This window comes from Lathamus discolor, chromosome 6 (genome assembly GCF_037157495.1).
Source record: "Lathamus discolor isolate bLatDis1 chromosome 6, bLatDis1.hap1, whole genome shotgun sequence".
NCBI classification, from domain to species: Eukaryota; Metazoa; Chordata; class Aves; order Psittaciformes; family Psittacidae; genus Lathamus; species Lathamus discolor.
The window spans coordinates 88,384,168-88,409,850 of NC_088889.1; the positions used below are offsets into that span (position 1 = coordinate 88,384,168).

The 25,683-nt window shown below is 56.1% G+C and overlaps 1 protein-coding gene and 1 long non-coding RNA gene across 4 annotated transcripts; one reads left to right on the top strand and one right to left on the bottom strand.

Moving 5' to 3' along the window:
• Nucleotides 1-259: 259 nt before the first annotated feature.
• Nucleotides 260-24,994, bottom strand: RADIL (Rap associating with DIL domain). Its single transcript, XM_065684566.1, has 16 exons — nt 24,927-24,994; nt 20,851-20,955; nt 17,543-18,101; nt 12,219-12,532; nt 10,579-11,238; nt 10,395-10,432; nt 9,200-9,360; nt 8,436-8,548; nt 7,361-7,598; nt 6,679-6,851; nt 6,138-6,288; nt 5,594-5,784; nt 4,484-4,862; nt 4,113-4,252; nt 3,207-3,346; nt 260-2,620 (listed from the first exon to the last, which is right to left on the bottom strand). The coding sequence occupies exons 2-16, from the start codon at nt 20,884-20,886 to the stop codon at nt 2,515-2,517; spliced, it is 3,399 nt and encodes a 1,132-aa protein (XP_065540638.1). The 5' UTR covers nt 20,887-20,955; nt 24,927-24,994; the 3' UTR covers nt 260-2,514.
• Nucleotides 15,155-19,742, top strand: LOC136016870 (uncharacterized). Of its 3 annotated transcripts, none has more exons than XR_010613735.1 (4): nt 15,155-15,241; nt 16,200-16,487; nt 16,815-16,884; nt 17,049-19,742. It is a non-coding gene; the product is annotated as an uncharacterized LOC136016870 (long non-coding RNA). The 3 variants fall into 3 exon arrangements; XR_010613733.1 differs by having other exon boundaries at nt 17,141-19,742; XR_010613734.1 differs by having other exon boundaries at nt 16,213-16,487; nt 17,141-19,742.
• Nucleotides 24,995-25,683: the final 689 nt, after the last annotated feature.

Here is a 25,683-nt window from a genome sequence, read left to right on the forward strand (position 1 = left end):
GCACACCATGCCCCTGTGGAGACATACTTCATCTTTGCTTCCCTCCTCTGACTTGTTTCTCCCTCCCTTTTGCCCTCGTTACACCCTGGCTATGCATGTGTGTCCTTCATTGCCTCTCTGCTTGCACCCATGCAAAGGCCTGTGCAAGGTGGAGAAAGCAGAAGTGACTCCTTCAAGTCTGTTGTAAGCCCTCGCTGCTCTTCTGCCTTACCTTCAGAGTGAACATCCTGAGATCCAAGAGCCAGCTACCAGACCAGAGCTTAGAGAGATTTATTGATCCAGTTTATCGTTGACACCAAGAGCATTTCTTAGCATACATCACCCCCGTGTCAAACAGGCGCCATGCTGTGTCTGTATCTGCATCAGAAGTTTATACACATTCGAGCTGTACAGTATTAACAAATAGGGGAAGTAAATACATCCCACTGCTCCTCCCAGGAGAAGCAAGCCCTCATGCGTGCTAGTAAATAGCAGGGTTTATTTACAGGCTGTTTCAATGCCTGACTGCACTGTGAGCACCACACAGCCCTGGGGCTGATTCCCACTGCCAGGGATGTGTGGAGTCAGGCTTGGTGGGGAGCAGAGAGTTGCATTGGTACCACTGGAACTTGCCAGGGTGCAGCCCCAGTACTGTCTAGCGCAGACTGAGCCTCCCCCGAAGCCCTGGCTCCGGGGCAGAGGGGAGTGAGGAGTGCATGCAGCTTGCCCAAGGGCCTTGGCAGCCTATTTCCTGCCCTACAAACCTGCTGAGCTCCTTGGAGGATGAGAGGCTGACATACTTGCATGATACACTGGAGTGAATCACCATGAGCACTGTGGGGCCCTGAGCCTTTGCTTGCCTGCCTGATACAGCTGAGTCCGTGGCAGCAGAGATGCTTTGCTCCCAGTCCCTGCTGGGGCAGCACCCCAGGCTGGTTGGCATGAGCATGGCCTAGCAGCAAGGCAAGGCACTAGTGTCTCAGTGAAAGTGCTTTGTCCATCTTGCCCTGGAAAAGGCAGGCCAGGCTGTGTAGAAATCCAGTACTGGAGTATTTCCCCTATGTAGATTATTTTGACATCCTTCCTGCAAAGTGCAAGACTAAGCCCAGAAACCAAAACTATAGCAGTGAGGTTTAATTAAGGCCAGCACTGTTGAACATCCCTTTTTTAGCATCACAGTCCTCAGAGCACTGTTGTGAGATGCTGTGTGAATATCCAATTTGTTTCCAGAGCTAGACCGTGCTGGTTTAAGTGCAGGGTGTGATGCAGGGCTTTGTGGCAGGCTGTTCTAATAGGGTTTGGCTAAACTAGGTCTCGGTATCAGTTTATATGTGGAAATGAGGTCAGGTTTATCCTGTGAATGCTGTTAAAAGCAGAGAGAGGACTTGGCAGGCAGGAGGCAGCCGCACGGTGGAGCTGCCAGCTCAGCTCTGCTGACACCACTGTTGGAGCAGCTACCAGAGCTCCTTTGGGATGTTCCAAGACTGACCTTCCAAAGGGAAGCTCCTGCTGCCCATCAGCGCTCAGCATCAGCACACACTTCTGAGACGCTCTGAGCTGGGCAGGAAACAGGGTGGCCTTACAACTGCCTGGCAAAGCTGGAGGGGCACCAGGACATGGCTAGCCAAGATGTCATTTGTCTGCCTGGACTAGTGTCAGGATGCTGCTGGGCTCACTCAGGTTCGTGGTGGCCTTGGATAGAGCAACAGCTTCTGTGTGGGCAAAGTCTCTGCTGGGTTAGTCCTAGGCTCCTTCTGCCAGGATCATGGTGCCAGAGCCAGGCAGTACATCTGCTGCATGAGCAAGGGCAAGAGCATCTTCTTCAGGGGCTCTCCCCAGGGCTCACAGGGAACTGCTGGTGGTGTCAGCCCTTTGCTGTAGCTGCTTCCCATCCCAGAGCAGGCTTGGGGGCAGTGTGATTATAGCCAAGCAGCAGAAAGGCACCTGACTTAGGGTATGGCACCAGGGAACTTGATCTTCTAGCAATGCATCCCACTTCAAATCCTGCTTCTGGGTGCTTGTGCTGCCTTTACCACTCCCAAAGCTGGGCACCCTTTTCCAGCCTGATGTGCCAGCACCTCCAGTGGTCATTGCCACAGGCAAAACCCAGGCCTGCCCCACATGCCAACCTTTAAATCCCAAAGGTGTTTCAAGCCTTCCACCTGCCAGCATGGAGAAATCACGCAGGGCTGCCAGCCTAGAGGAATGGAGGAGCTGTGAGGGGAGCATCCCCTTCCTGCCCCCTGCCAGAGGGGACAAAGGACCAGGCAAGCTCCTGAGAAGGATGACACATGGTACAAGGTGAAGCCAGGCAAGAGATCAGGAATGATGTTCCCAGTAAGTGCAGTGGGAGAAGCGTGCACCTCCCGTGCATGACTTTTCAGCCGCTGCAGTGCAGGGGCAAGGTGTCGATAAGCAAATCAAGGGCAGTTGTGGAGTCCTGGTCCTCCCTTTTGCACTCCAGGCTCCCCAGGGTCAGCCTGAACCAGAGCTGCGCCCACAAGCTGCTGCAGAAGGACCCTCGTGCCATAGGGACTAGGAGGAAGATGAGGTGGAACTGATTTTTTTGGCTATTTCCATGTCCGACTTGGCAACCAGGAACCGCAGCTTCTTCCCTCCAGAGCGGATGAGGTCCACGGCACTGCAGAGAGCAGCAACAGGGAGAGGGGTGAGTTCTGGCTCCCTGCAGCCTGCCAGGAGCCTGCCAGGTCATGGACATGTACAACACCCCCCCATTTGCAAAACACCTGCACCCTCTGCTCTGTGCATGCTCAGTGCCACAGGCAGGGTCTGTTTCTCTTCACTGAGAGCCTGGCCTCCACGCCAGTGCTGCCAGGGTAAGGACAAACAAGCCCTGAGCTGCTCTGCCCCATAGGCTCTGCAGGGTGCAAGCTGTCCCATCCCACCACCTTTGAGAGGAGCTGTGGGGTGGGCTGGTGTTAGAGCAGCAATGTATTGCTGAGAACCATCTCTGGAGCAGTTGTTGCTACCTGACCCATCTTCCAAGCCCCCAGAAAGCTACCTTTCCCTATTTCCAGTGTCCTGTGTAGGTCTCTCCTTTCTCTGCAGCTTGCTTTTACTGCAGCATCCTCTGCACTATTGACTGTACCAGGAACTTGGAGACCCCTGTGCAGCTCTTTGCTGCAAAACAGCTGAAAACCTGGCCTTGAGCAGTAACTCCCACAGTGCTGATACCAGCCCAGGCCCTCCTGCAAGGTGCAACTCACCTTTGGTAGTCTGCCCCAATGAGACTGGTGCCATTGACAGCCAGGATGCGGTCCCCAATGGAGAGCCTGCCATCAGCAGCCGCAGGGCTGTCCTCGATCAGCGTGCGGATGTAGATCCCAGGGGAGCAGAGAGGAGTGTGCTGTTGGCAGGGAAAGGTGGTGAGTGACCAATTGGGGCATAAGGGACGTGAAAGGTTTGTGCTCCCAAAAGGCTGAGCTATCTGGGAAGGGTGACTGTCCCCTGCGGCTCACAGCCAAGTGGGTGCCTGATGCACTGGGGAACTTGATGGATGGGTGCTGGGGACGGTGTCACAGTAACAGGAAGGAAATGCAAGCCTTCAGTTTTATATCAATTTATAAAGGAGAGATGGGGGCAAGTTTTCTTGTTCAGTTTAATTAAGAGTAAAGCATCGTTAACCTGCAGCCATCTTGCGATGCGAGCTCTTTACTCTTTGTCCCAGCAGCTCCGTGATGCCTTGTTTCCTACTGACTAATGCACTGCCATGAAAGGCCACTTAGTAAAATGATCCACCACACTCAGCCAGATTGCAACGTCCCCTTGAGCAATGAGCGCTGTTCTTGGAGCAGTTCTGGCACCCTGCAAGCTTCCCTTGCCACCCGCTGAAGGGTGGAGGAAAGACCTCGGCTGAGTCATTTTCCTTCCACCAGAGCTGAGCCTGTCTGCTCTCTCCAGCTGCAGGACAGATGTGATGGACTTTGCGTGCATGGCACAGCAACCTGGGAGCAGAGATCTGCTCCTCCTGAGAGATCCGTCTACACCTCATTTTCCCTAGGAGAAGCACTCTAGCTGCCATGGGAAGCCAATAGCTTCTGTATGGTTTCACATGTCCCATGCCAGCTCTTTGGAGGGGCACCAGCCCTGTCCTGTGATGGGTGAGGACTCACCAAGCCGTCAATCAGCCCCATCCCCAGCCCGATGGGTCCTCTCTCCAGCTCCACCACGAAGACATAGCAGAAATCATCGGTGGCAGAGCTGCGGCTGGAAGACTCTGGTGTGGGGTAGTCATAGGGGGTCGGTGAGCATCCTGCCAACAGAGAGACTGGGTTACCACTATGGCATCACCCAAACCAGCCTCACAGCTCCCCAAAACCCCATCAAAGCCAATCTCGGGTACCCCCAGGGCTGTGATGCTTCATTTGCTCTCCTTGTCCAAACATGGACACGTCCCCACAGGAACCAGGGAAAGAGAACAGCAGCAAACACCCTCACGCCCCGATCCTGCACCCCAAATCAGGGCAGTGCCAGCTGTCATTACCTTCAGGAGTGCTGCCTTTGGTGCCATTCATCCCGTTCCTCCGGGGGTCCTGCAGCCCCTTGCCGGTGCCCTGTGGGGACTCTGGGCTGATGGAGTCGAAGTTCAGTGGGGTGGTGGGGGGTGTCAGGAGGCAGGAGGGGTCTGTGGGTGCTGGTCCAGCCTTGGGGGCCAGGCCCTTGCCCAGCTGCAGCTGCTGGAGCCTCTCCTGGAGCTGGGGCTCGCTGTCAGGGTGCTCACAGGGGCAGCCATTGGTGGCCAGGCAGAGCAAGGGGCTCCCCTCTGGCTCAGTGCAATGGTCCTCCTGGGTGATGGTGCTCCCCAAGGCAGCAGCAGGGCTCCTGCACACCTCCAGGACATCTGCTGTCGTGCATGCCTCTTCCTTAAGGAGAGAAATGCTCTATGGGACCCCCTGCATGTGCTTGTGGCACTCTACCTGCACCCCACCACCCTGTGCGCTCTGCAGGCAGGATGGCTGCTGGTTCCAGCCAAAGCTCTGGAAATCTGGATGCTGCTAGGGCTTGTCCTAGCACAATTCTGCACCCCAGGTTTGTGGCCGGGACTGTGCTGGGGATGCTCACAGCCAAACAGAAGGGGATTCCTGGTCATGTCTGTGCTGGGCGATCTCATTGGGGGGTGACACTGGGGGAGCACAGTGATGTGGTCCAAGAGTGGCAGAAGGAGGTAGTGGTGCATGTGGGTGCTGCAGTCAATGGGAAGAAGAGAGCATCTACTAGAGGAAGCTGGAGATGAATGGCAATTGAGCTTAGCACCTGCAGCACGTCTCACCCTCTCTGTGCTTTATAGGAATTAGCTAATCAGTGCTTTTGTGCTTGCCTGGCTACTTGGGGACAAACAGGGCAGGGAGGAACAGGAATACACAGGAATACAGATATCCCCCTTCTTCCCTCCTCCCCACTAAGGAGATTGCTGGTGCCAGCCTGTCCTTCCTGCTCACCTTCCCACTCCCCCTAGGCAGGGGGATTAACAGCACTAATCCTTCCAGCAGCTCTACATGAGCTCTACAGCAAGCCCTTGCACTGGGCTCAGAGGGATTCAAAACCCTTCTGCCTACCCAGGAGAGGAGCAGCCCCTCCACGGGGCACAGGCTACCTGTGGGGGTGCTGAGCCTGGCCCCTCGCTGGTGCTGGGACTCTTGCTCTGCAGGCTCCAGAGGAAGTGGCGGATGTAAAGGAGGTGCCTGTAGATGTTGTCATCCAACGTCTCCACCTCCAGGTCCACTTTGAAGCCCCCACTAGGCAGGATGATGGGAGGGTGGTTGTCAAAGGACTCCAGCATCTCATCTGAAAGGCAGAGAGGTTAACACTGGCCTGGCTGTACCCTGCTCCTGTCTCCCGACTCTTGGCCGTGTGTGGTCTTCCAGATGGGACTGAGGACATGGTAAGGTGTGAGGCAACAGCATTCCCCATCTGGGCACACAGAAAGAGCCCCAAGCCCTTCTGAGTGCATTTTGCATCCTTTGCAGTATCAGAATCACAAGGCCATGGTTATTCCCAATCACTGCGGTTACTACAGGAGTCCCAGGGAGGAGAAGGGAATTGTCTGCTTGGCTTCTACATAAAAACCTCGGAGGGAGCCTGTGTGTGACCAGAACAAAGTGACCATAGCAGCACTGAGCACAAAGCCGGGGCCTCACCAGGCTGGAAGGTGGCCGGGCTCTCCTTCTCGCTGGGCTGCCACGCTGCGATGCAGCCCACATCCATCACCGCCTCGCACTGGCTCAGCACCCGGTGGAGCTGCGCGGGGCTCAGCGCCGGGAACTCGGCTCGCAGGGATGCCCAGGTCATCTGAGCAAGGAGACAGAGCACGGCGTGAAGAGGTGAGGAGCTGCTTTCAATGAGAAGCTGGGGCTTGCGAGGGGAATGGGAGGGAGAGAACAGGCAAGATAGAATCATAGAATCCCAGACTGGTTTGGGCTGGAAAGGACCTAAGCTCATCCAGTTCCACCCCCCTTCCAACACCTTCCACTAGACCAGGTTGCTCCAAGCCCCATCCAACGTGGCTTTAACACTTAAAGATGGAGTGAACCTGAGCATCCCTCCTTGATACTGCCCACCCAACCAACACGGGGAGTGGGTGACAGGCTGCAGAAGAAGGCACATATCATGGTAGGGAACCCCAAACACCAAGCAGCGTTTCTCCTGCCTGTGCCCATCCCGATGCCAGGCACCCCTCACCTGCACCAGCTGGGAGCCGGGCATGGCCAGCAGGTTGGCCACGTTGGCGAGTTTGGCAAAGAACTGCTGGGCGAGCTGCTCGAAGCCAGCACCACGCAACCAGTCCAGGAGCAGCCGCACGCTGGCACGAAGCTTCACCCCCTGTGACCAGTGGAAGCAGCCAAGAGAGGAGCCTGAGGAGGCAGAACATCCATCAGCACTGTCAGGGAACAGGTCACCTTGCCTTCAGCTGGAACCCAGGGGTAGGGATGCCCCAGGGAAGCGAAATAGATGCAGGTTAATGTCCCCAGCATCCTATAGCTGTAAGTACTGGTGGTGGCTGGATCGCACCTGGCACTAATAGCAGCGTTAATGAGGGCTAATGAGTACCTCAGTTAGAGAGCAAGCTGCAGTTGTTTATTACTGAGCTGCTCTCAGCATCCTTTGCTTAGGCTCAAAAGGGCAGTACTCTTGCAGGAGGTGAGGATGGGGCACTTGTGGGATTAAACCCCTTCTGGGAATGGGGATGGGGATGGCAACTAGGTCTGTGCTTAACCTGCTCATCCCCAGCCCTTTCAAGCTGCTTGAAGCCCCCTCCCTCCTGTACCCCTCAAGGTGGCACTGGGATGGACTGGAGGATCTCCCAAGGGGTCAATTCCCCACAGGTTACCCGGTCTGGGCTGGGTGTTGAAGGAGGACTGACCCTTGTCCAGGAGCTGGTTGAAGAGCAGGGTGTTGGAGAAGAAGAAGAGGTAGGCGAACATCTGGGAGGTGATCTCGGGGTGCACTTCATACTGGCGCAGCAGGTCCAGTGCTGCCTGGTAGATGAGTACAACCCTGCGGAGCTCCTCAGGCAGCGATGGGTTCGCACGCCAGCTCTCCCTGCACTCATTCTGGAAGGGGTTGCACTCCAGCAGCGCAGGGAGGGACACGTACAGACACTGCAGAGAGAGGTCAATTCGCACCACAACGATCCTGCTGCTTTTTCCCTTCTTTTCCTTTCCATAAGCCAAACCCTTCTGACGCCCCTCACCTCCACAAGCCAAGCAAGGTGCTGCTCTAATAAGGGGTTGCTCTGGCTTACCCCTGCCTCGATGCACCCCAGTGTTGCACAAGGATGTATTTAAATTATATATAAATATTAAATACATATAAAAATTAACATTTCTGGTGCTTTTAGCAGTTGGAGGTGACAGCGTGGGACAGCTCAGCTAAAGGGACCTGAAAACTGAGCTGAACATGGGCTGGGAACAAGGGTGAAAGAAAAAACAGAACTGATGGGGATGACCTTTCCCTGTGGATTAAAGGGGAGAGCAACACCTAGCATCCACTCCTGCTAAGGGGAAGGTGAGCAATGCCTGCGTGCCTGCGTGCTGACACCAGCACACAGCAGCCTTTCTTCTGCCTCACACTGCCCGCTCTGTTCCCTGCTCCCGATGCTGCCTGGCTCTCGCGGTCCAACGGCGACGGTCCAGGGGCCCCTTTCCATCACACCCTGAATCACACCATTATGCTACGCTGGCCGGAGCCAAGCAGCTCTCCCCAAACGCCTCCCCTGAGCCGCTGCACTGCAGGCAAGGAAAAACGCTGCAGTAATTCAATCCTTCTCCTGGGCTGTGACCAGAAATCGGGACATTTCAGCCCAAAGGAAAACACCTCAATGTGGTGCAACTGCCAGGATGTAAAAGCTTAAAGAAACCTTCTGCACAGCGCAAGAGGTGCTGGGAGTGCTTGTGCCAGCCCCATGGGATGCTGCTCCCCTCCCTGCGAGCACATACCTTGGAGATGTAGTAGACACACTGCTGGAAGGTGTACATGATCACCTCCTCCAGCACCGTCATCGCCTCCTCGCTGGCTGTGATGGTCGAGGAGAAAAGAGACTCCTTGGAGCCTGCGGGACAGAGAGAGGAGGATGGGGAGCAAACCAGCAGCAGTGAAATGGACTGAAGTCACTGCTCCCCAGTTCCCAGGTGATGTTACTGGTGCTTCCAGGCTGGCATCACCACTGTGGCATCCCTCAAAGAGCCACTGGCAGCACAGCCCAGTACTGCAGCATGGTGGTCTCAGCCCATGGATGTACCCCTCCTTCCAGCAGCCTGCTGGCTTATAGGTTTTGACTTGCTGCATAGACCAGAAGGTTTCTGAGGCTCATTTAACCCCTTTTCCCTTATTTTCTGTCTTTCTTTTTGGCTGGCATTAACACAGGCTCACCAGTGAGCAATTCTGCCTGCAAACCCAGCAGCCAGCGGGCGAAAAGCTGCCCCCAAAGCATTAACCACAAGCTGAGACGGTGGGAAGGGGAGGCTTGGCTATGAATACAACACAACCTGGCCCTGAAGCTGAGCAGCACCACTGCACGATGCGAGGCTGCTCTTCCTGCATGGATTACCCCAGTTTGCACTGCAGAGATGCCCCTGCTGATGAGGATTAGGGGGAGTTAAAGGAGCATCTCAGTGGCACTGACCACTAGTTGCAACGGGGGATTAGCAGAGCAAAGGCACTCAGGTTGGAGAAGCAAGCAGGGTGCTGTGTCCAGCCTTACCTCTGATGTCCAGCTCCTCCTCCATGTTCTGGATATAGGTGGGTGATTTCTGCTGGATGAAGTAAAGGATCTCAATAGCGTTGGCCATCCAGAAGAGGATGTGCTGCAGGTCTGGGAGAAGGTCCGTGACGGAGAAGTGGGACAGGGTGGCAGGGTCCTGGCTGGGGAGACACAGTGAGCAGTATGGCTGCTGCTCCTCAGCATCCCCACTGAGGCTTCTGGGGAGAAAACAGGCAGCCTGGGGCAACGCCAAAGAGCTGCTGCATCCCCTCACCCGCAAGCCCAGCATCCTCCTAAGGAAGACCCTTTACAAGCAGTGATCTGGTGGTTCCTGCTCCACGGGATGGCAAAGGGGACCATGCAGGGATCAGGGTGGCCGAGGGCTGCTTGCTCTTTGTGGGGTGCCACTTTTGGGTGAGACTGGCCCTAATAGAGCTGAACTGCAGCAACTGCTCCTGGCTCTCCCCAAGCAGTATGTGCTGTTCCTGCCAGCTCGGGACGGTTGAACCCAGCCCGCCCGCATGGGGCTGCTCAAAAATAAAACTAACCAAACAAAAAGCATCTGGGAAGTTGCTCAACTGCTATAGGAATAGGCCTGGGAAGCATCCGCAGGAGCTCGTCCTAGAGGAGAGCTTGCAGCAAGCACCAGCAGTTTCTCCAGATGCTGCTTTGGAGCCCGGATCTTGGAAGCGGCGGGGAAGGCAGCCCCCCACACTGCTGCGATGGCCCCAGAGTGGGGCTCCCCATCCCTGTGCCACCATCCCTGGATGCACATTGCAACACCAGCCCTATTGATACCCCACAGAGAGGTCTTCCGCATTAAGGGTGTGAGACCCTGCACCGGGGCCATCCCTGCTATATCCATTAGGAATTCCGAAGCCACATGTGCAAGGCCTTGGCCAGGTCTTGGATCAGAGAAGACCCCAGAGCTGCTGCAGGTCCTATTCCTGCAGCAAGCTTGCCTGCTTTTCCAGCCCTACACATTTCGAAGCAGGAGCTTTGCAGGCAACGTGGCAAAAGAACCAGGAGCTGAACGCACGGGATTAAGCAGGGAAACTCAGTGTGCATCAGTGCTGTCAGGCACTTTGAAGGTGGCTTTAGCCAGTCACAGACTCCCCTCGCTCATGGAGGAAGAAATGGGTCGAATTCTCCCCATTTAGGGCCAAGCCAAGGCAAAGCAGGAGGCTGCACTTACTGCTGGGACTGCTTTTCGGCCAGCTCCCGTGTCCGCTCCTGGGCAGGGAGAGAAGGGGAAAGCAAAGTGAAACCCAGTGGGACGGGGTGGCACGAGCCTCACCCCAACCCGCACTCGCTGCCTCCTTGGGGGGTACCAGCAGCACCCCCACCCCAGCAGCACCCCCATCCCACCGCCGACTGACCCACACCGTCCTCTGGATCATTTTGGCCACTTTGAGCAGCAGCTGCCCGAAGTCTCCCGGCTCGAAGCTGGTGGCCGAGTGCTGGATGCAGAGGCAGAGCAGGAAGGCGGGTGTCAGCTTGTGGTCGTCCCCACCGGGCTCGATCAGGGTCATGATGCGCTGCAGCAGCACATCCTCAGCCGCCGGCTCGAACTCCAGCAGCAGCTTCCTGCGGGGTGCCCTGGGGCCAGCGGCAGGCGAGGGACCCCTCTTTTTGGTGGCGGGGTCCCTCAGCAGGCTGCCGCACGCCCTGCAGACAGGGGGACCCTCGGGGCCAGCGGGGTGCAGGGCTCGCAGCCTCAGCAGGGTCTGTGCTGGCAGCGGCTGCGCCTTCATGGGGTCCTTATAGAGGAGCAGGTAGTAGAGACCGAGGGAGAGGAGGTCCCCGTGCTGCAGCACGACCGTCCGGGCCACCTCGGTGAAGTTGATGGAGATGCCGGCACCGGCGATGGGCTCCAGCACCAGCTTCTCCTCTGAGCAATGCCGGGAAGGTCGGAGCTTCCTGATAGTGCAGTGCAGGGGCAGGATGTCGGGGGCTGACAGGCTGATGCTGGGCTTGCTCGCCTGCGTCCTCTGGCCTACCGTGTGCTGCTCGCGGTTCAGCAGGTAAACCAGGCTGTCCTGCCAAGCGGGGAGACACGGCATGAACCAGGGACGGAGGGGCAAAAGGGACCCTCCTCTCTGCCATGCAGTGGGTGCTGCAGCATGCCGCTGTCCCCAGCCATCCCCCTGTCCCCTGCACCTTTGCAATGGCAGAAACACATTTCTCTCTGCTGAGCAGGACAGCAGCGATCCCAGCTTTGGGCATGCTAATAAATGGGGACAGTAACTTTGGGCATGCAGAGAATGGGGCTGCTTTGGGCAGAAGAGGTTCTCCCTCCATCTCACACCTCCTTCTCCCAGCTGCTTGTCCTTCCCACCTTCTCCTGCAGCAATGCCTGCATCCCCCAGTCCGGGAGGACAACGGGACACCAGCCAGAACAGCGGCTCCCTGCCCTGCCTTGTTCTCCAGCCTGCTCCGAAGCAGCTCTCATAACCCACCCCCCGTGCCTCAGTTTCCCCAGCTGTACTAACGGGATGGCTGCAGTACCAATGTCACCCTGCAGAAACCTTGGCACAGCCTGATTCCCAAAGGGGACAAATTTGCCATTAACTACAAGAGGCATCCCAGGCCTTCCCAGTTCTCCAAGTGCCTCCAACATTTGGGACCAGGGGCTCCCAGACACTCTGTCTCCTCACTGCCTCATTACGTTTGCCCCTAACGAAGCAACCAGACAGGGGACGGGGCAGCTCAGCCATCACCCCCCAAAACCGGACCTTCCTTGTGCCAGGTCAGGGATGCTGCTCCTGCATCCCTCTGGGACTCTACCGGGGGGTCCTCGCTCTGCACCCCCAGTGCTTGAGGACAAGCTGGAGGACAGACTTGCTGACAACGCTGCAAGTCCCAAGCTGGCACCGCTCTAAAGGATGCTCTTCCACGCCACCACCCCAGCAGCTCCGGCCATGCAAGCAGCCCCCCGTTCCCAAGGGGTTTAGGGGGTGACGGGACGAAAGCGGAGGGGGGTGCAGGGGGGTGCGCAGGGAGGCGGCGCGGTGCTTACATGCTGCTGGCTGTAGCCCTGCAGGAGCAGGAGGTGCGGGGACTGGTAGAGGGAGTACCGCATGCTGCTGCTGCTGCTGCCGCTGCCGCTCCGCGCCGCCGCCGGGCTCCCGGGCAGGGTGGAGCAGTGCCGCTGGACCCGCTCCCCGGGACCGGCCCTGGGACCGACCCTCCGGGCCGGGATGCCCAGGCTGGTCTCGCTGAGGCTGCGCCGCAGGGCCGGGGCGGGGGGGCCGCGCCGCTCAGCCCCCGCCGGTGCCCGCCGGGCCCCCCGCGCCCGGTGCCGCTGCAGCTTCCGCGCCTGGGCGTTGATGCCTGCGGGGATGGGGATGGGGATGGGGGGGGGGGGGAAGAGCAGCATCAGCCCCCGCCGCCCCCCCGGGTACCGCAGCACCCTGTGGCAGGGGGGATGCTGCAGCTCGGAGCAGCTCAGAGCATCCCCCCCAACCCCGGGTTGGTGTCCCCTGGTTTCCCTGTTCTCCTGAAGGGTGACACCAGGACATCAACGCAGAGAGTTTCACCCCAATGCCACCACCATAAAGGGGGTGTCCAAGCACTCCCTGGCCCCCAAATCCCACTGATGGGGGCAGCCAGGCTGGGCTCAGCATCCCCCACACTGCCAGGGCTGGGGGGAGAGAGGAATCTCTGCTAGAAGGAAATTCAGCTCAATAAGAGCCTGGATACTGCTGTTTAGGAGCTACAGGGAGGCCCCCCCCGGCCCCCACCCCGAGCATCATCAGGCATGGGAGCTGGAGCTGCAGTGGAGCCTGCCCGCTGCCTGCTGCAGGAGAAGCTGTAATTAACTTCTCCCAAACACCCATTCGGGAAGAGCTCTTCACAAGAGGAATAACGGGAGCTGGAGCGAAGGAATAGGCCTGGCCGAGCTGCAAAAGCAGCCCCTCGAGTGGCATCCCCATCCCTAAGGGGGTCCCCACAGACCCCTCTGTGCTGCAAGCGTGGCTCAAGCTCTGCAGGACAAGTCGGGGGTCCGATGGGCGATGCTCGTACCTGGGGTGAGCAGCCTCCTGGGAGCAGGTCGCTGGCATTCAGGGAGGACGAAGAGAGGGGGAAAAAGCCTAAAGGATTTGCTTGTGGAAGCAGCACTGCAGCAGCATCAGTGCAGCACAGAGCCAGAGCCCCATTTACAGCTCAGCCGACCAGCGAGCAGGCTTCGGCCAGTGAGATTTGGGGACAAGCAGCGGGATTTGGGGACGGCAGAGCAGAGAGCCTGGTGCCCAGGGCTGCTTAAAGGGACACTCACAAACTCAGACCCAAAGATGCCATCGGCCTTATTTGGTGAGGAATGGGCTGCTGGTTCTGGAATACATTTCTGTGTTTGTTTGTTTTAAAGCAAGTGCTCCATTGCTGGGAAAATGAAAGAGATGGGGATGGGGAGGGCGGTGGGAGAGGGAGAAAATAGCCCCTGCTGTTTACATGCCTTGGGATTAAGGCAAGGCACAGCCAAGCCACCCAAACGGTCCAGTGCCCTGTGTCCTTCTTTAAAAGGCAATCGGCCCAGCTCATGTCCCTATCACGGCCAGCAGCACGGCGCTGGGATGCCTGGGTCCCTCTGATGTGAAATCCAGGGAGTGCAACAAGCCCCAAATGTGCCACTGCGGATGCCAAATGCCACCCCAAACATGTCTGCAGGAGGCCTTGGCTCCCCCCTCCAGGAGCCCCGTCCCCAACCCACAGCATGGAAATGGACCAGAGGGATGAAGGATGGTTGGGCCATGGCTGGCTATGGAAGTAGAGGAGGAGAAGGGCTGGATCCTGGGGAGCTGGAGCTCATTGCACTGCAATGGAGGAGGGGTGCCAGGATTGGGGTCCTGCCACCCAGAGGGAGACGCCATCACCGGTCCCTTATCTAGGGGAAAGGAAGCTTCTGTATTTGTTTTGTGTAGGAAAAAGCTGCTTTTTCAGTGCTGACAGAGCCCCCGGCACAGGCTCCCCGCTAACCCCGGAGCTGCCCTGGAAAGATAAACACGGCTCTTTTCCTGAGCATAACAAAGCCCCTCCATAAACTGGGATAGGGCTTTTTTCCAGTCCTCTCGTACTGCTTTCTCTTCCCAAGCATGTGCAGAGTATCCCACTCGAAACATTGCACGAGCATCTCTAGTGCAGAGCTGCTGAAGCCAAATGGGGATGTGGATGGGAATGGGGCAGTATTGTGCCCTATCCCTTAGGAAGAACTGCGCATCCCTGGCCGGCACCCAGCAGACAGCACCAAGCTGCTGCCTCTAAACCCAACCTGTTGGTTGTGGTGCTTGGGATGTTGACCGGGATCTGCCTCTTTTCAGCCTAGGGAAGATGTTCCTTCTCCCTGGGTGGAAATAAATCAGTCAATAAATACCTCCAGGGGCCCCAGGAAAGGAGAAATGCTTTGAATTCACCCAGGAGGGGCTGACGGCAGGCTGGTCCTTCCTAATGGAATCGCTACTCAGACCCTGCAGGGAATCTTCCCTGGAAGCAGTCATGCTAAGGTATATCAAAGCCAGATCCTCAAAGGTACCTGCCAGAGCATCTTTTATAGGCTTAACTCCGAAGTTTCTCGAGTTGTGCGTGCATTTCAGCCTCCAGCCTCTGGGAAAGCCTTAGCAAGCTCAGGACATGGTGCAAAATGGGGCAGTTTTGGAAGATGAATGCCATAAAGATGCCAAGTGCCGCAGCTCTGGTCTGTGGGTGTTCTCCCTGGATGCTCCCCAACCACTGCCTCATTGCTCCCCAAAAGGAGTGGGGCTGAGGGTACAGGTATGAGAGGGAATCTGCCTCCTTTACTGCAGAGCTGCTCCACCTGTGCTGCTGCTAATCAGTGGCATGAGGAGCGAGCACCCTCCTTCCCAGTGGGAAGCAGCTAATAATGATTAGGATAATGGATAACCCAGCAGATAAAACACCTGAGCTATGTGCTAATAGGCTATGGCTGGGTGTGGGGGCTTCCTCCCATCCACCAGCTCAGCAGCAGGGCAGGAAGCGATGCGCCAGCCTACGTGACACCAGTGGTCCCAGTGATGCTCAGTGTGGGTAAGGACCCTGCAGGTGTTTCCCTACAGATCCTGCTTTGCAGCATCCCTGTTTTGTTTTCTAGGGAGCTGCAAGCCCGAAGTCCCTTTATGTTTGCACAGATGCTGTGTTTTCCACACCAGTGCATTTGTCCTCACCCTGGGCAGGCAGCTGATGCTTGGTAAGGGAACCTTTGCCAGCTTGGGGCTGGTGACAAGGGTGACCCTGGTGGAGGGCACCCACAGTCGGTACCCATCCCACCAGGGGTTTCATGTCTTTTGGGGATGCTGGATGAGGAGGAAGCAGATACTTCCCCCAGACATGCTGCATCATTCCCAGAAGCTTCTAGATGGGGTGGGAAGGCGTGGGTCCCAGCCTCACAGCACCCCTTTGGGCAGTGCCACCAGTATAGAGTAAGAAACTGAAAGAAAGGGCTGTAGGAGTGAGCTTTTAACAGGTAAGACAAATCAGGGCTGTGAGTGCGCAGAGCAAACAGCCTAAACAAATGTGGGTGTAGGTTTTGTGTCTCGGAAGAGCTTGGTCAGCTATGGAAAATGCCCAAAGGTTTAAAACATGGAGCATTTCCACCACCCCACCCCGGAGTGCTGAAACAAATGAAGTGATATCTACACTGAAAGCATAACGGGCTCATTTCCAGATCCAGGGTACGCGATCCCGTCAGGAACTGCTCCTTCATCAGCAATCACTGCAGGCTGCTGAGCCCAGGCCAGCTCGGTGCTGCCTGCTCCCGCACCAGGCAGCCTGGATCCTGCTGCTGCCCCAGCCTGTGTGGGAGCCTCGTCCTCCCCATCACTGCCAGCCCACCCAGGTCATGGGTAGGAGCGTTGCATCCAAGGGGGAGGATTTGAGGCCAAGAGCTGATGTGACCTTGGGCTCAGGCCGGGAGCTGCCACGTGGCCCTCCCCACCGTGTTCTGTAACCATTGTGCTTGACTCTTGCCCTTGCCTCTATTCAAAAGATGCTGTTTTTAGAGTCACCGCTGTCCCAAAGTGCTTAAGGTCTCTCTGATCCTGCCTGAAGAAAGAGATGAAGAGAAGAGCATCCACCTCTGCAGCAACCTCCCTGGTCCAGGTGCTGGCAGCAGGAGCCTCTTTATCACGCATGCAATGAGCTGGGACCTGTAGCATCCCCTCCATGGACTGGGCACAGCAAGGGATAGAGGCAGCCCTGTCTCACCATTGAACCACCCTGCACAGCATTAATACAAGGCCTGGGGGCTGTTTTCCCACTGCTCCTCCATTCCAAGGCAGGTGAACCCCCCCCAAGCCCCCCACAATACAAGCAACCCCTAAAGCTGTTAACTCCACACTCAGATTTTGGGGCACCCGGGCAAAATTGCAATTGCAAATCGCAGCCTCTGCTCTCTCTGGTTTCCTTCATTCCATGTGCCTGGTCTCCTTCCAGCCCTCATTAGAGCAGATTGGAAAGGAGCCCCATCCCCACTGGCATGGGACAGGTCAGGCCATTTGTTCTGCTGCTGCTGGGGGCAACCTTGGCTCCTGTTTGCTGAGCCCATGGGGTAAACCTGCATCATCATTAGGCTATTTCTGACAATCACAACTCTCTGCTACAGGTGCGAGGAGCCACTTAGTGCCCGTCCCAGCAAAACCTCCCAGGCTGGATCCGGATCCTTCCATCAGCAGGTCAGACCCATCAAGGGCATCATGCAATTAAAACCCTGGTTTTAAACCTTTCCACCCTCATCCTTGTGGGGCTTTTATCTGAGGGTGGGAGGAGGAAAACTTCATTACCAGGGTCACTTATTAACCTGCTGGCTCCTAATGATGCACTTATCTCCTCCTGCCAGCCTTAGACTCATCAGCTACCGCGGAAGGAGCTCTCCTGCCCTACATTGCTCTCCCTTCATCAGCTTTTCATCTTGCTTAATTGCTCCTGCAGATTTGCCTGGGGTGAATGGCCTGGGGGATGCCCACAGGGAGATGGAGGTGCAGGACAGCCGGGCATGAAGCTGCACCAAAGCATGGGACACCATGATGTCGGTGCACGGTGATGGGAAGAGTGGGCCACACTGACGGTCTTGCTGCCACTGCCTGGCTGCAAATGGGGACCTGTATGAACCCCTAAACTGGCTGGGGTAAGTATTTGGGGTTGCAGGTTCCAAATCTATGCAGGAGAGCTCCGAGTATCAACCCTACCCAGAAGCCTTGCAGCTAAAATGTGGCTGCCCTCCCACTTGCACCACCTCCCATTCCCAAACCATGCAGAAGCTGCTGCTATGGGATGCTTGGGGGAGGGTTGCATCTCCCTGGACCGTGTCCCTATCCCGCACCCAGCTCTGACCTGCAGTGGTGGTGTCCACATCCCTGGCTGCCATCTCCTCCACTTCTGCCCTCTTGCGCAGCTCCAGCCGCCGCGAGAAGCCCTCCCTGGGCTTCCACAGGTCCTGGATGAGCAGCGGCTTCTCATGGTCACCGAGCACCCTCAGCCCCTCTGTCTGCCACTGCTTGTCGGGGCCCTCGAACCGGCCGATCACGTCGCACAGGGCGTACTGCCCGGCGCTGAGCTGGCTCAGCCCATAGCGCTCCAGCGCTTCCTTCACCAGCTCCCGTGCGCCCGAGCTGCCCGTCACCAGCACGCTCTTGTAGTTGGTGCCCGCACAGATGTTGCCCCCAAAGATCTTCAGGATGCCAGGGACCGAGAGCTGGGTGGAGAGCTCGGCTGGGTCATCCTCATTGGCTGCTGGGGAGGAAGATGTTGAGCTCCGGTCCTTGTAGCTCAGTGTCCGGTACAAGACTTGGGAGAAAATCCGGCTCTGGCGCTTCAGACGGTTCTTGGACGGCGGGGCCATGGTGGAGGAGGAGCCATAAAACATGGTGCGTGAGGTCATTGTGGAGCGTGCCTGGGCAGGGAAGAGGGAAAGGGGAAGTCAGTGGTTTGGAGGCCAGATGTGCAGCATGGAAGCAGCAGCTGGTGGCCACGGAGGAGCTGCCGTCACCTCCAAAGTGGAAAGGGACAGCAGCAAGGGAAGGACATTTCCCTTGTGCAACCCAAAACACCGGCAGCCAAGGTCCTTGATGTCAGTTACCCCTGGATGGATTTGTCCCTGCAAATGTAGCTGGAGCAGCCCCAAATCCCTCCTCCATTGCATGCATTGAGGTCCCTCTTACCCAAGCAAACTGTAATAGGAGGAGAGCAGAACCCAGCGTGTCCCACCCTGGTCAGGAGCCAAGGCGCCAGCAGTTACTTCCATTAACGAGTTTACGGAGCAATCCCATTTATTTAGAGGTGAAACAAAGCTGAAGTGGGAATCCGGTCACTCTGAGGTCACCGCTAAATGCCTTTGCTCGCTGGGAGGCACGGGGTGAAACCAGGCTTTGATCAAACCCTCCAAAGCCAGCCTGACACTGGCAAACCTCTTGGCTGTCGCTTGTTTGTGAAGGACACTAAAGCATGCGGTGGCATCACTGACAAAGGCTGACCCTGTCACGTTAACCAGGGCAGGGCTGCTTGGGGCAACGGAGATGGGGCCATGGGACCGTGGCCACGCAAGAGCTCCTGGTGCACCTCATCCCTAGGAACTGGCTGGACACGCAAGTGCTCTTCTGGCTTTAGGCTTTAGGTAGATAGTGCCAGATGTCACTGCCAACATCTGGGGCCAGCTCTGAAATCATATCCCGGATGCACATCACCCGGCACGTGCACAGCACTGATAACACCATCGGCTGCATCGCGACCTGCTGGTGGGAAAGGTCTGGAAAGACAACTTCAGCATTCCCCATTCCAACAGGACAGGGATTTCTCTCACCTCCGCGTTTATAACATGCATTCTGCGTGCAAGGAACAGCACCAGAGGAGACCCAAAATGTCTCATCCCCAGCTATCGGAGCAGCCCTGATGCATGACCCAGCAGTGCATGCCAGGGAGGTGTGGGATACCCGCAGCTTTCTGCATCTGCAGCCCTGTCTTGCTCGGGCAGGATCTTGCCACCAGAGCAAACCCAGCGCTATCAGGGAGAACGATGTTGGGCCTGGAAAGCCTCCAAACCACCATCTAATTCAGGAAGAAAACGTGTCCCTGCTGCTGACGGAAGAGGTCACCTTCTAACCCAGAAACAACCTCCCTGCTGTGCACAGAGGGTTTCTGCGGGGCGTGCATCCTCCCATCATAGAACCAGGCACCCACTGAATGCTGCAGGTGGGGAAACTGAGGCACCAGCAAGAGCTGAGGCTGCAGGATGTGCCTGGGAGCTGTGCGATGCACCTCTAGGGATGGGGTTAGAGCTATGGCTCTCCCCACACTGCTCCTCCTCCTCCAGTGCTGCTGCTCCCACTGGGGACATCCCTGGGGACATCCCTTGATGTCTGCTTGACATCCTTGATCTGTGCCACCTCCCAGGAGCACCAGGGCAGACCCGACCTGGGGAGCAGGTCAGGGCACTAACAGAGTCAGGATCAGGAACAGCTACCCCAGGTTGTTAGCACAGCACCATCAGCCCTCATTAACATCAACCAGGCCAAAACCATCCGGTGTCCCTGTGAGACCTTGCCATCAAGGATGCAAAAGACAAACCTTTGTCATCAAATCACTGTTTTCAGCTTGCAGATTTGATCTCCTCTGCCCTGAACTACCTCCAGCACAAAGGGGAACCTTTTAATATCTGCTGGTGATAAAATCATTCCTCCAAGTCCATTCCTCCAAGTCCACATCACAGACTGAGACATCATCCTCGCTGCTTGCAGGTCCCTGCCTGGCTGTGAATATGTTATTTATAGCTCAGCTATTTTCCTGCTCTTTCGATCAAATGCAGCTTCTACAGAGTGCAGGGAGAAGGCATTTTATGGGGAAAAATAAGGAGCCTGGATTGGGAGAATCTTGCAGCCTGGTCATCCCATTTTTCATCATCTGGAGTAACATTAGTGTGATTTTACCAGGCACCAGCCCAGGTCACCTTCTCCCATAGACAACACATGGTCTTAATCCCCCTGAGAGCTCTAATGGATGCAGTGATAATGAATGGGCTCTTCCCACATCCATGTGCTCAGGCTTGCTGGTCACAGGCATCTCCAAGGAGGTTAAAGAGAAAACGGGTACGTGCAATACCACTGGGTCCTGCGGGGAGAGCAGGGATGCTCCAGCTGGGCCCAGCTACCTGGACACAAGCTGTTAAGGGTATTAACCTCTTCAGGTTGATGGGACATGTGTTCCTGGACCTCCCAGCTCAGGCAAGCTCTCTCCTTGCTTCAGGCAGCCTCCGTGGAGGACACTGCCTGCAGCTATGAAGGCATACGAACTCAGACCTTCCAAAGAGCCCCTTTCTTCAGCATCCAGAGACACCTCTGCTGAGGACTACACAGCAATTAGCCAAAAGCCTGTGACTGCCTCCCAGTGGGATCCTTCACCTCTTCACATGCCCTGCCTGACCACACCAAAACCAGCTATTTTCCATGGCCAGCACTGTCTGTATTTACCCTGCAGAGCTATGACAAATGCTTTTGGTATCCACACGGCCACCACATGCCCTTCCATCACCACAACTGACTGCAACCAACAGGGATTTTCCTGCTGGCCCTGAGGTTCCTGCTCCCACCATGGGTGAGCAGCTCCTTCCCACCAGCTCCAACCAGTGCACGGGCAAAGCCTCCCCTTACCTTGCCATCCTTCTCACGTGCCTTTTTTCCTTCCATTCATCCTCTTTCTTAAAACGAGCCTTCTCCCCTGTCATGCATTGTCCTGGGTGGGCATCCGGTGTGTCTCTGCAAGAGGAAGAGAAGTGATCCTGGGCTGCCCACAGACATCAGCTGCTCACAGTGTGGTGGCTTTGGAGGGCACAGAGATGCTGTGACTCCTCTCCTGATGTGCCTCACTTTTGCATGCAGACTACTGAACCATGTGTATATGGCTCAGCATCCCGCTATATTCCCCCTGCCTCAAATCAAATAGCAGAAGCACAAGCTGCTGCCATCTGGGATGAAGGGGGCACACTGCCATAGGGGATGCATGCCTGGTGACGCATGTGCTTGCACATGTTCATCCAACCACAGATGGGGAAGTCCAGACCAGTCCCAAGCTCAGGCTCCATTGCAGCACGAACGTGGCAGCCCTGGGGGTGAGATGGAGCAAACCCAGCCGTGGTGATGCCCATCGCAAAGGGACAAGAGAGAACATCTACAGGAAAGGAAATGCTACTGGAAAGGACAGGCAAAGAGATGGGACCAGTGGCAACCCCATGACCCTTTTCTCTAAAGCATTCACGTCCCCAGGGATGCCAGGCTGGGGACCCTCTCACCCATGGGTGGACAATGAGTCCTGGACCAGCTCCTTCCCCCTGCAGCCACGCATGCTGGAGTGCTCACCGGGATCTGTTTTCCTTGAATCTTAGTTTATTTTGCTGGACATTGAGGAGAACCACCAAGCACCATCCCCTCACCCTCCCAGCACAGACCTGCAAGAACATGCCCACTGGTAACCAAAGGGAAAGAGAAAAGAAGCGCCTGCAAAGTGCCTGCAGTGATTTCGGGGGTGTTTCTCAGAAAGAGCCAGCAGGACACAAGAAATTGTCCTTTTCTGTTGCTCTGCTGTGATTGAAAATGCACCATCTCATTAAATCACTTCATCAGGGCCTCAGTGCCAGTTTGATCCAGCCCTTCTTGCTTGCCCAGCACTGGGGCTATGGGAGGAACTGCAAGGTGACGGGTCATGATGCTAAAGGCAAAGAGATGCTGATCCCACCTCTGCTGCTCGCTGTGTCTTCTGATGGTTAATTGCTCCCACAGGTTAAATATTTATGCCTTATTACCAGTGTGTCTGCCTTCAACTGCCAGACATTGATTCTTGTCATGCTTTTCTCTGCTCAATTAACAAGCTTTTGGCTACCATGTATTTTCTCCTCTGCGAGAGTATTTAGGTGCTTTAATCAAGCCACTCTTATTCCTCTTTGGTTTGATTTATGGGGGGATTAATGCAATGGCCATCTCATCTCTCATTGTAAGATGCTTTCTGCAGTCCCTCGGTCTCTTCCCTGCAGTTTCCACATCTCCACTGAGATGGAGAGGCTGGGTTTGGCTGTCATCAGCCCAAATCCAGTTCCGACAGCACCCTGATCAAAAAGGCTATATCTTTCCATAGCAAAGCTTCCCATTAATCCTGGAAAATATTCAATTCGCTAGCATGGAAATCAGGATGGACACACACAGCCACCCCTCAGGCAGCTCCTGCTGGAGGAGGGGATGCGCCCCTGTGCTGCCTCTCCCAGCTCCTGCTGAAAGCCTGTCATCCAGGTTAGGGCCAGGAAAACATGGACAACTCCAGTTATTATTTTTGGGTGCCAAAAGACTTCCATTTCCCATTTGGCTTCAGTTAGGAAGCCTTTTGCTTGCCTGGTTTACCATCCCGATTTGTCCAAGCTATTAACATTGTGCTGCTCTGGGTCAGCCCCAGGATGTTCCAGCAATCATTTCTATCTCCTTCCAGCTTTGTGATAAAAGCACTGAAACACGGAGGGCATGCAACCAGCCAGCAGTGATAATCTCCTCTGATAACTGCCTTTGAAATGAATCGGGTTTATTTCACCCCGGCTTTCTTGACATGGTAGAATGTCAGCTCTAAATACTGGCCTGGACTGGGTTTAACACTGAAAAGTGCAGGTTTTTACAAGAATATCACCTCACATAACTCAAATGCCTTGTAAAATTGTATTACAGCCAGAAAGTCACCTCTCGCATCGGAGACTGAAATCATTCCTACGTGCCAAGAGTTATTTTCCATAGAGCCACATTGGACAGCAGGAATTTATTCCTGGTGCTGAATTCTTGCATCAATTAAAGCCTGCGCCAGGTTTCTCCCTCTTCTCCCCAGGGGGATGCTATCAAGCCAAGCAACCTGTAGCTACCAGGTCATCTTACTCCCTTTTGGGAAGAGCAACAACACTATTAAACCACGCTTTTAACCTCATGGAATTTCCCTGGGGCAGACGCAGGTTTGCATGGATGGGCGGTGAGATTCCAGCTCCAGCCACCCCGGAATGGCCACCAGAAAAGCCATTTCCCCACATCCCTATTTGGAAAATTTCCCTTTTCTTTTTTCTTTTCCCTTTATTTTTTGGATGGAAACCACTGCTCTAATGGCAACCACCGCAGCCTGGATGCTGCGAGCGCAGGGAGAGGCCGCCCGGCACTGCAATGTGGAACAAATTATAACTGAGAGAGCAAAGGAAATGAGAACACCCTGGACACGGCGCCTTTGACGTGCGCTCCTTTGGCTCCAAATCCTGCCCCTCTGCACATCCCATCCCTGCTGCTGAGGCAGAGCCCAGACCCCATTCAGTGTCAGAGCCCCCGTTCTGGATCAAGTCTCTGCTTCAGAGCCCGGCCTCTTCTTGTGTGAGTTCTATCCATCTAATCTAGGGATGGATTGGAGGCTGATAATGTCGATGCCAGCCTCGATGCTGTCTTTATCCGGATCAGAGCAGGTAAACTCCTTACCAGGTTATTATTAGCAGCAGGCGCTCTGTGGTAGCACCCTGGACCCCACAACCCAAGCACCATTCAAACCAGGTATAAAAGCAGCCCTGCAAAGATGAACTAACAGTTTGTCCTAAAGGCACTTCTAGCTCCACAAACAAATTATACTGATTAGCACTCAATTCTACAAGAACAACAGGAGTCCTTTTAGCACGTTTTCTTTTCTTACTTCATTATTTCCCCTATTATTTTGCAGGTTTGGAGCCACCAACGTGCATCAGCTCTCAGGCAATGCACAAGTACAAGTTCCAGCCCTCTGCCCAGGCAGCTCTATTCACACACACACACACACACGCAAGGAACACTCACAAAGAGCATTTGCTTTCTGCTGCCTCCTGAGCAGCAGAGTCTCCGTAGGCTGCCTAATTATAAGATCTTAGCAGTGATTCTTTTCCTGCGATAATTAACTGATCCTGGAGAGTGCTGAAAATAAGCACTTCTCAAGCAAGCAGCAAACTCCCCTGAGTTTTCTCTGCTAGAGTTACAAGTCAGCACGAAACTGCTCCAGCCACACGGGGACACAGACCCGCAGCACCTCCCTGCCAAGGCCTGCGATGCCACGACAGTCGCAAGCAGCTGAATACAGGTGAAACTGCATGTGTGGAATAGCAGCGCGATCCCAAGGGGCATGCAAGGGCGAGAAGGATCCCGAGGGATGTGCGATGGGGAGGATAACAAAAGGTGTGCAATTGGGTTAAGGACCCCATGGCGCATGCAGTGGGGAAAAGGACCTCGAAGGGTACGCAGTCAGAAGGACCCCAAGGGGCACGCAGTGGGGAGAAGGATCCCAAAGGGTGTGCAGTGGGTCAAGGGCCCTAAGGGGCACCCAGTGGGAAGAAGGATTCCCAGGTGTCTGGCAATGGGACGAGGATCCCAGGGGGCTGCATCTCCCCAGGCTGGCCCCCGCCTGCCCTCTGCCCCGTAGGGTCTCCAACGGCAACCGGACAAGCCTCAACCCTCACCGCCGCTTTCCTCCTGCCTCCACTTTCCAAGCGGACGAGAAACAAGCGTGCCCGTCCCAGCAGGTGAGGAGAGCTGCTGGCCCCATCCCGGACACAGGCTCCCGGGAGCGGGGGGCTCCGTACGGAGGGGTTGGCAGCGGTGTCCCATGGGATGAGATCTGTCCCCAGGCCACCCCCTCGGGTAGGGTCGGCCTTGTCCGGCCCCACGGTGCGCGTCCCGTCCCCCCCCCCCGCGGTACTCACCGTGCGGGACACGGCGGCTGCAGCGCCCGGACCCGCCGGGGCTGCGCGGCGTGTCCCGCCGTCGGGGCGGAGCGCGGCGGAGGGCAGCGGAACGGCACTGCGGCGCCCCCCTGTGGCCGCCCGCAGCGCTGCGCAGCGCCGAGCTCAGCGGGACGTGGTGGAGCGGTCGGCAGGAACGGGCAGGACGAGACATGTCGCGACGTGGTGGTGGAGCAGGGCCAGGGGAGGGCAATGGAGCTGGTGCAGGGCCTGGAGCACAAGTGCGATGGGGAACGGCTGAGGGACCTGGGGGGTTCAGTCTGGAAAAAGAGAAGGTTTAGGGAGACCTTCCGGCTCTCTACAAGTGCCTGGCAGGAGCATGGAGTGAGGTGGGGTTGGTCTCTTCTCCCAGCTAACAAGCGATAGGACAAGAAGAAATAGGTTCAGTCTGCACCAGGAGAGGTTTAGACTGGAGATTAGCAACAGTTTATTCACTTAAAGGATGCTCAGGCATTGGAACAGGCTGCCCAGGGCAGTGCTGGAGTCACCGTCGCTGGAAGCATTCACAAACCATATAGACGAGGCCCTCGGTGCCATGGGTCAGTGGTGGCCTTGGCAGTGCTGGGGAACGGTTGGACTTGATGATCTTAAAGGACTTTTCCAACCTGCTTGATTCTATGGTTCTAATTCCCCCTGGGCATGGTGCCCAGTGGAAATGCCAGGGGAGTGAGACAGCTTTGGCTAAACAGCTTTTACCAAACAAGCTCCAAAGGTGACC

Bases quoted from the DNA above. Each gene is read 5' to 3' on its own strand.
- RADIL (XM_065684566.1), bottom strand. From the start codon at position 20,886: ATGGAAGGAAAAAAGGCACGTGAGAAGGATGGCAAG. The intron at 6,289-6,678 runs GTGAGGGGTGCC...CTCCTTGCTCAG, and splicing joins CCGGCTCCCAGCTGGTGCAG to ATGACCTGGGCATCCCTGCG. The intron at 5,785-6,137 runs GTGAGGCCCCGG...TCTGCCTTTCAG, and splicing joins CCCGGCCACCTTCCAGCCTG to ATGAGATGCTGGAGTCCTTT.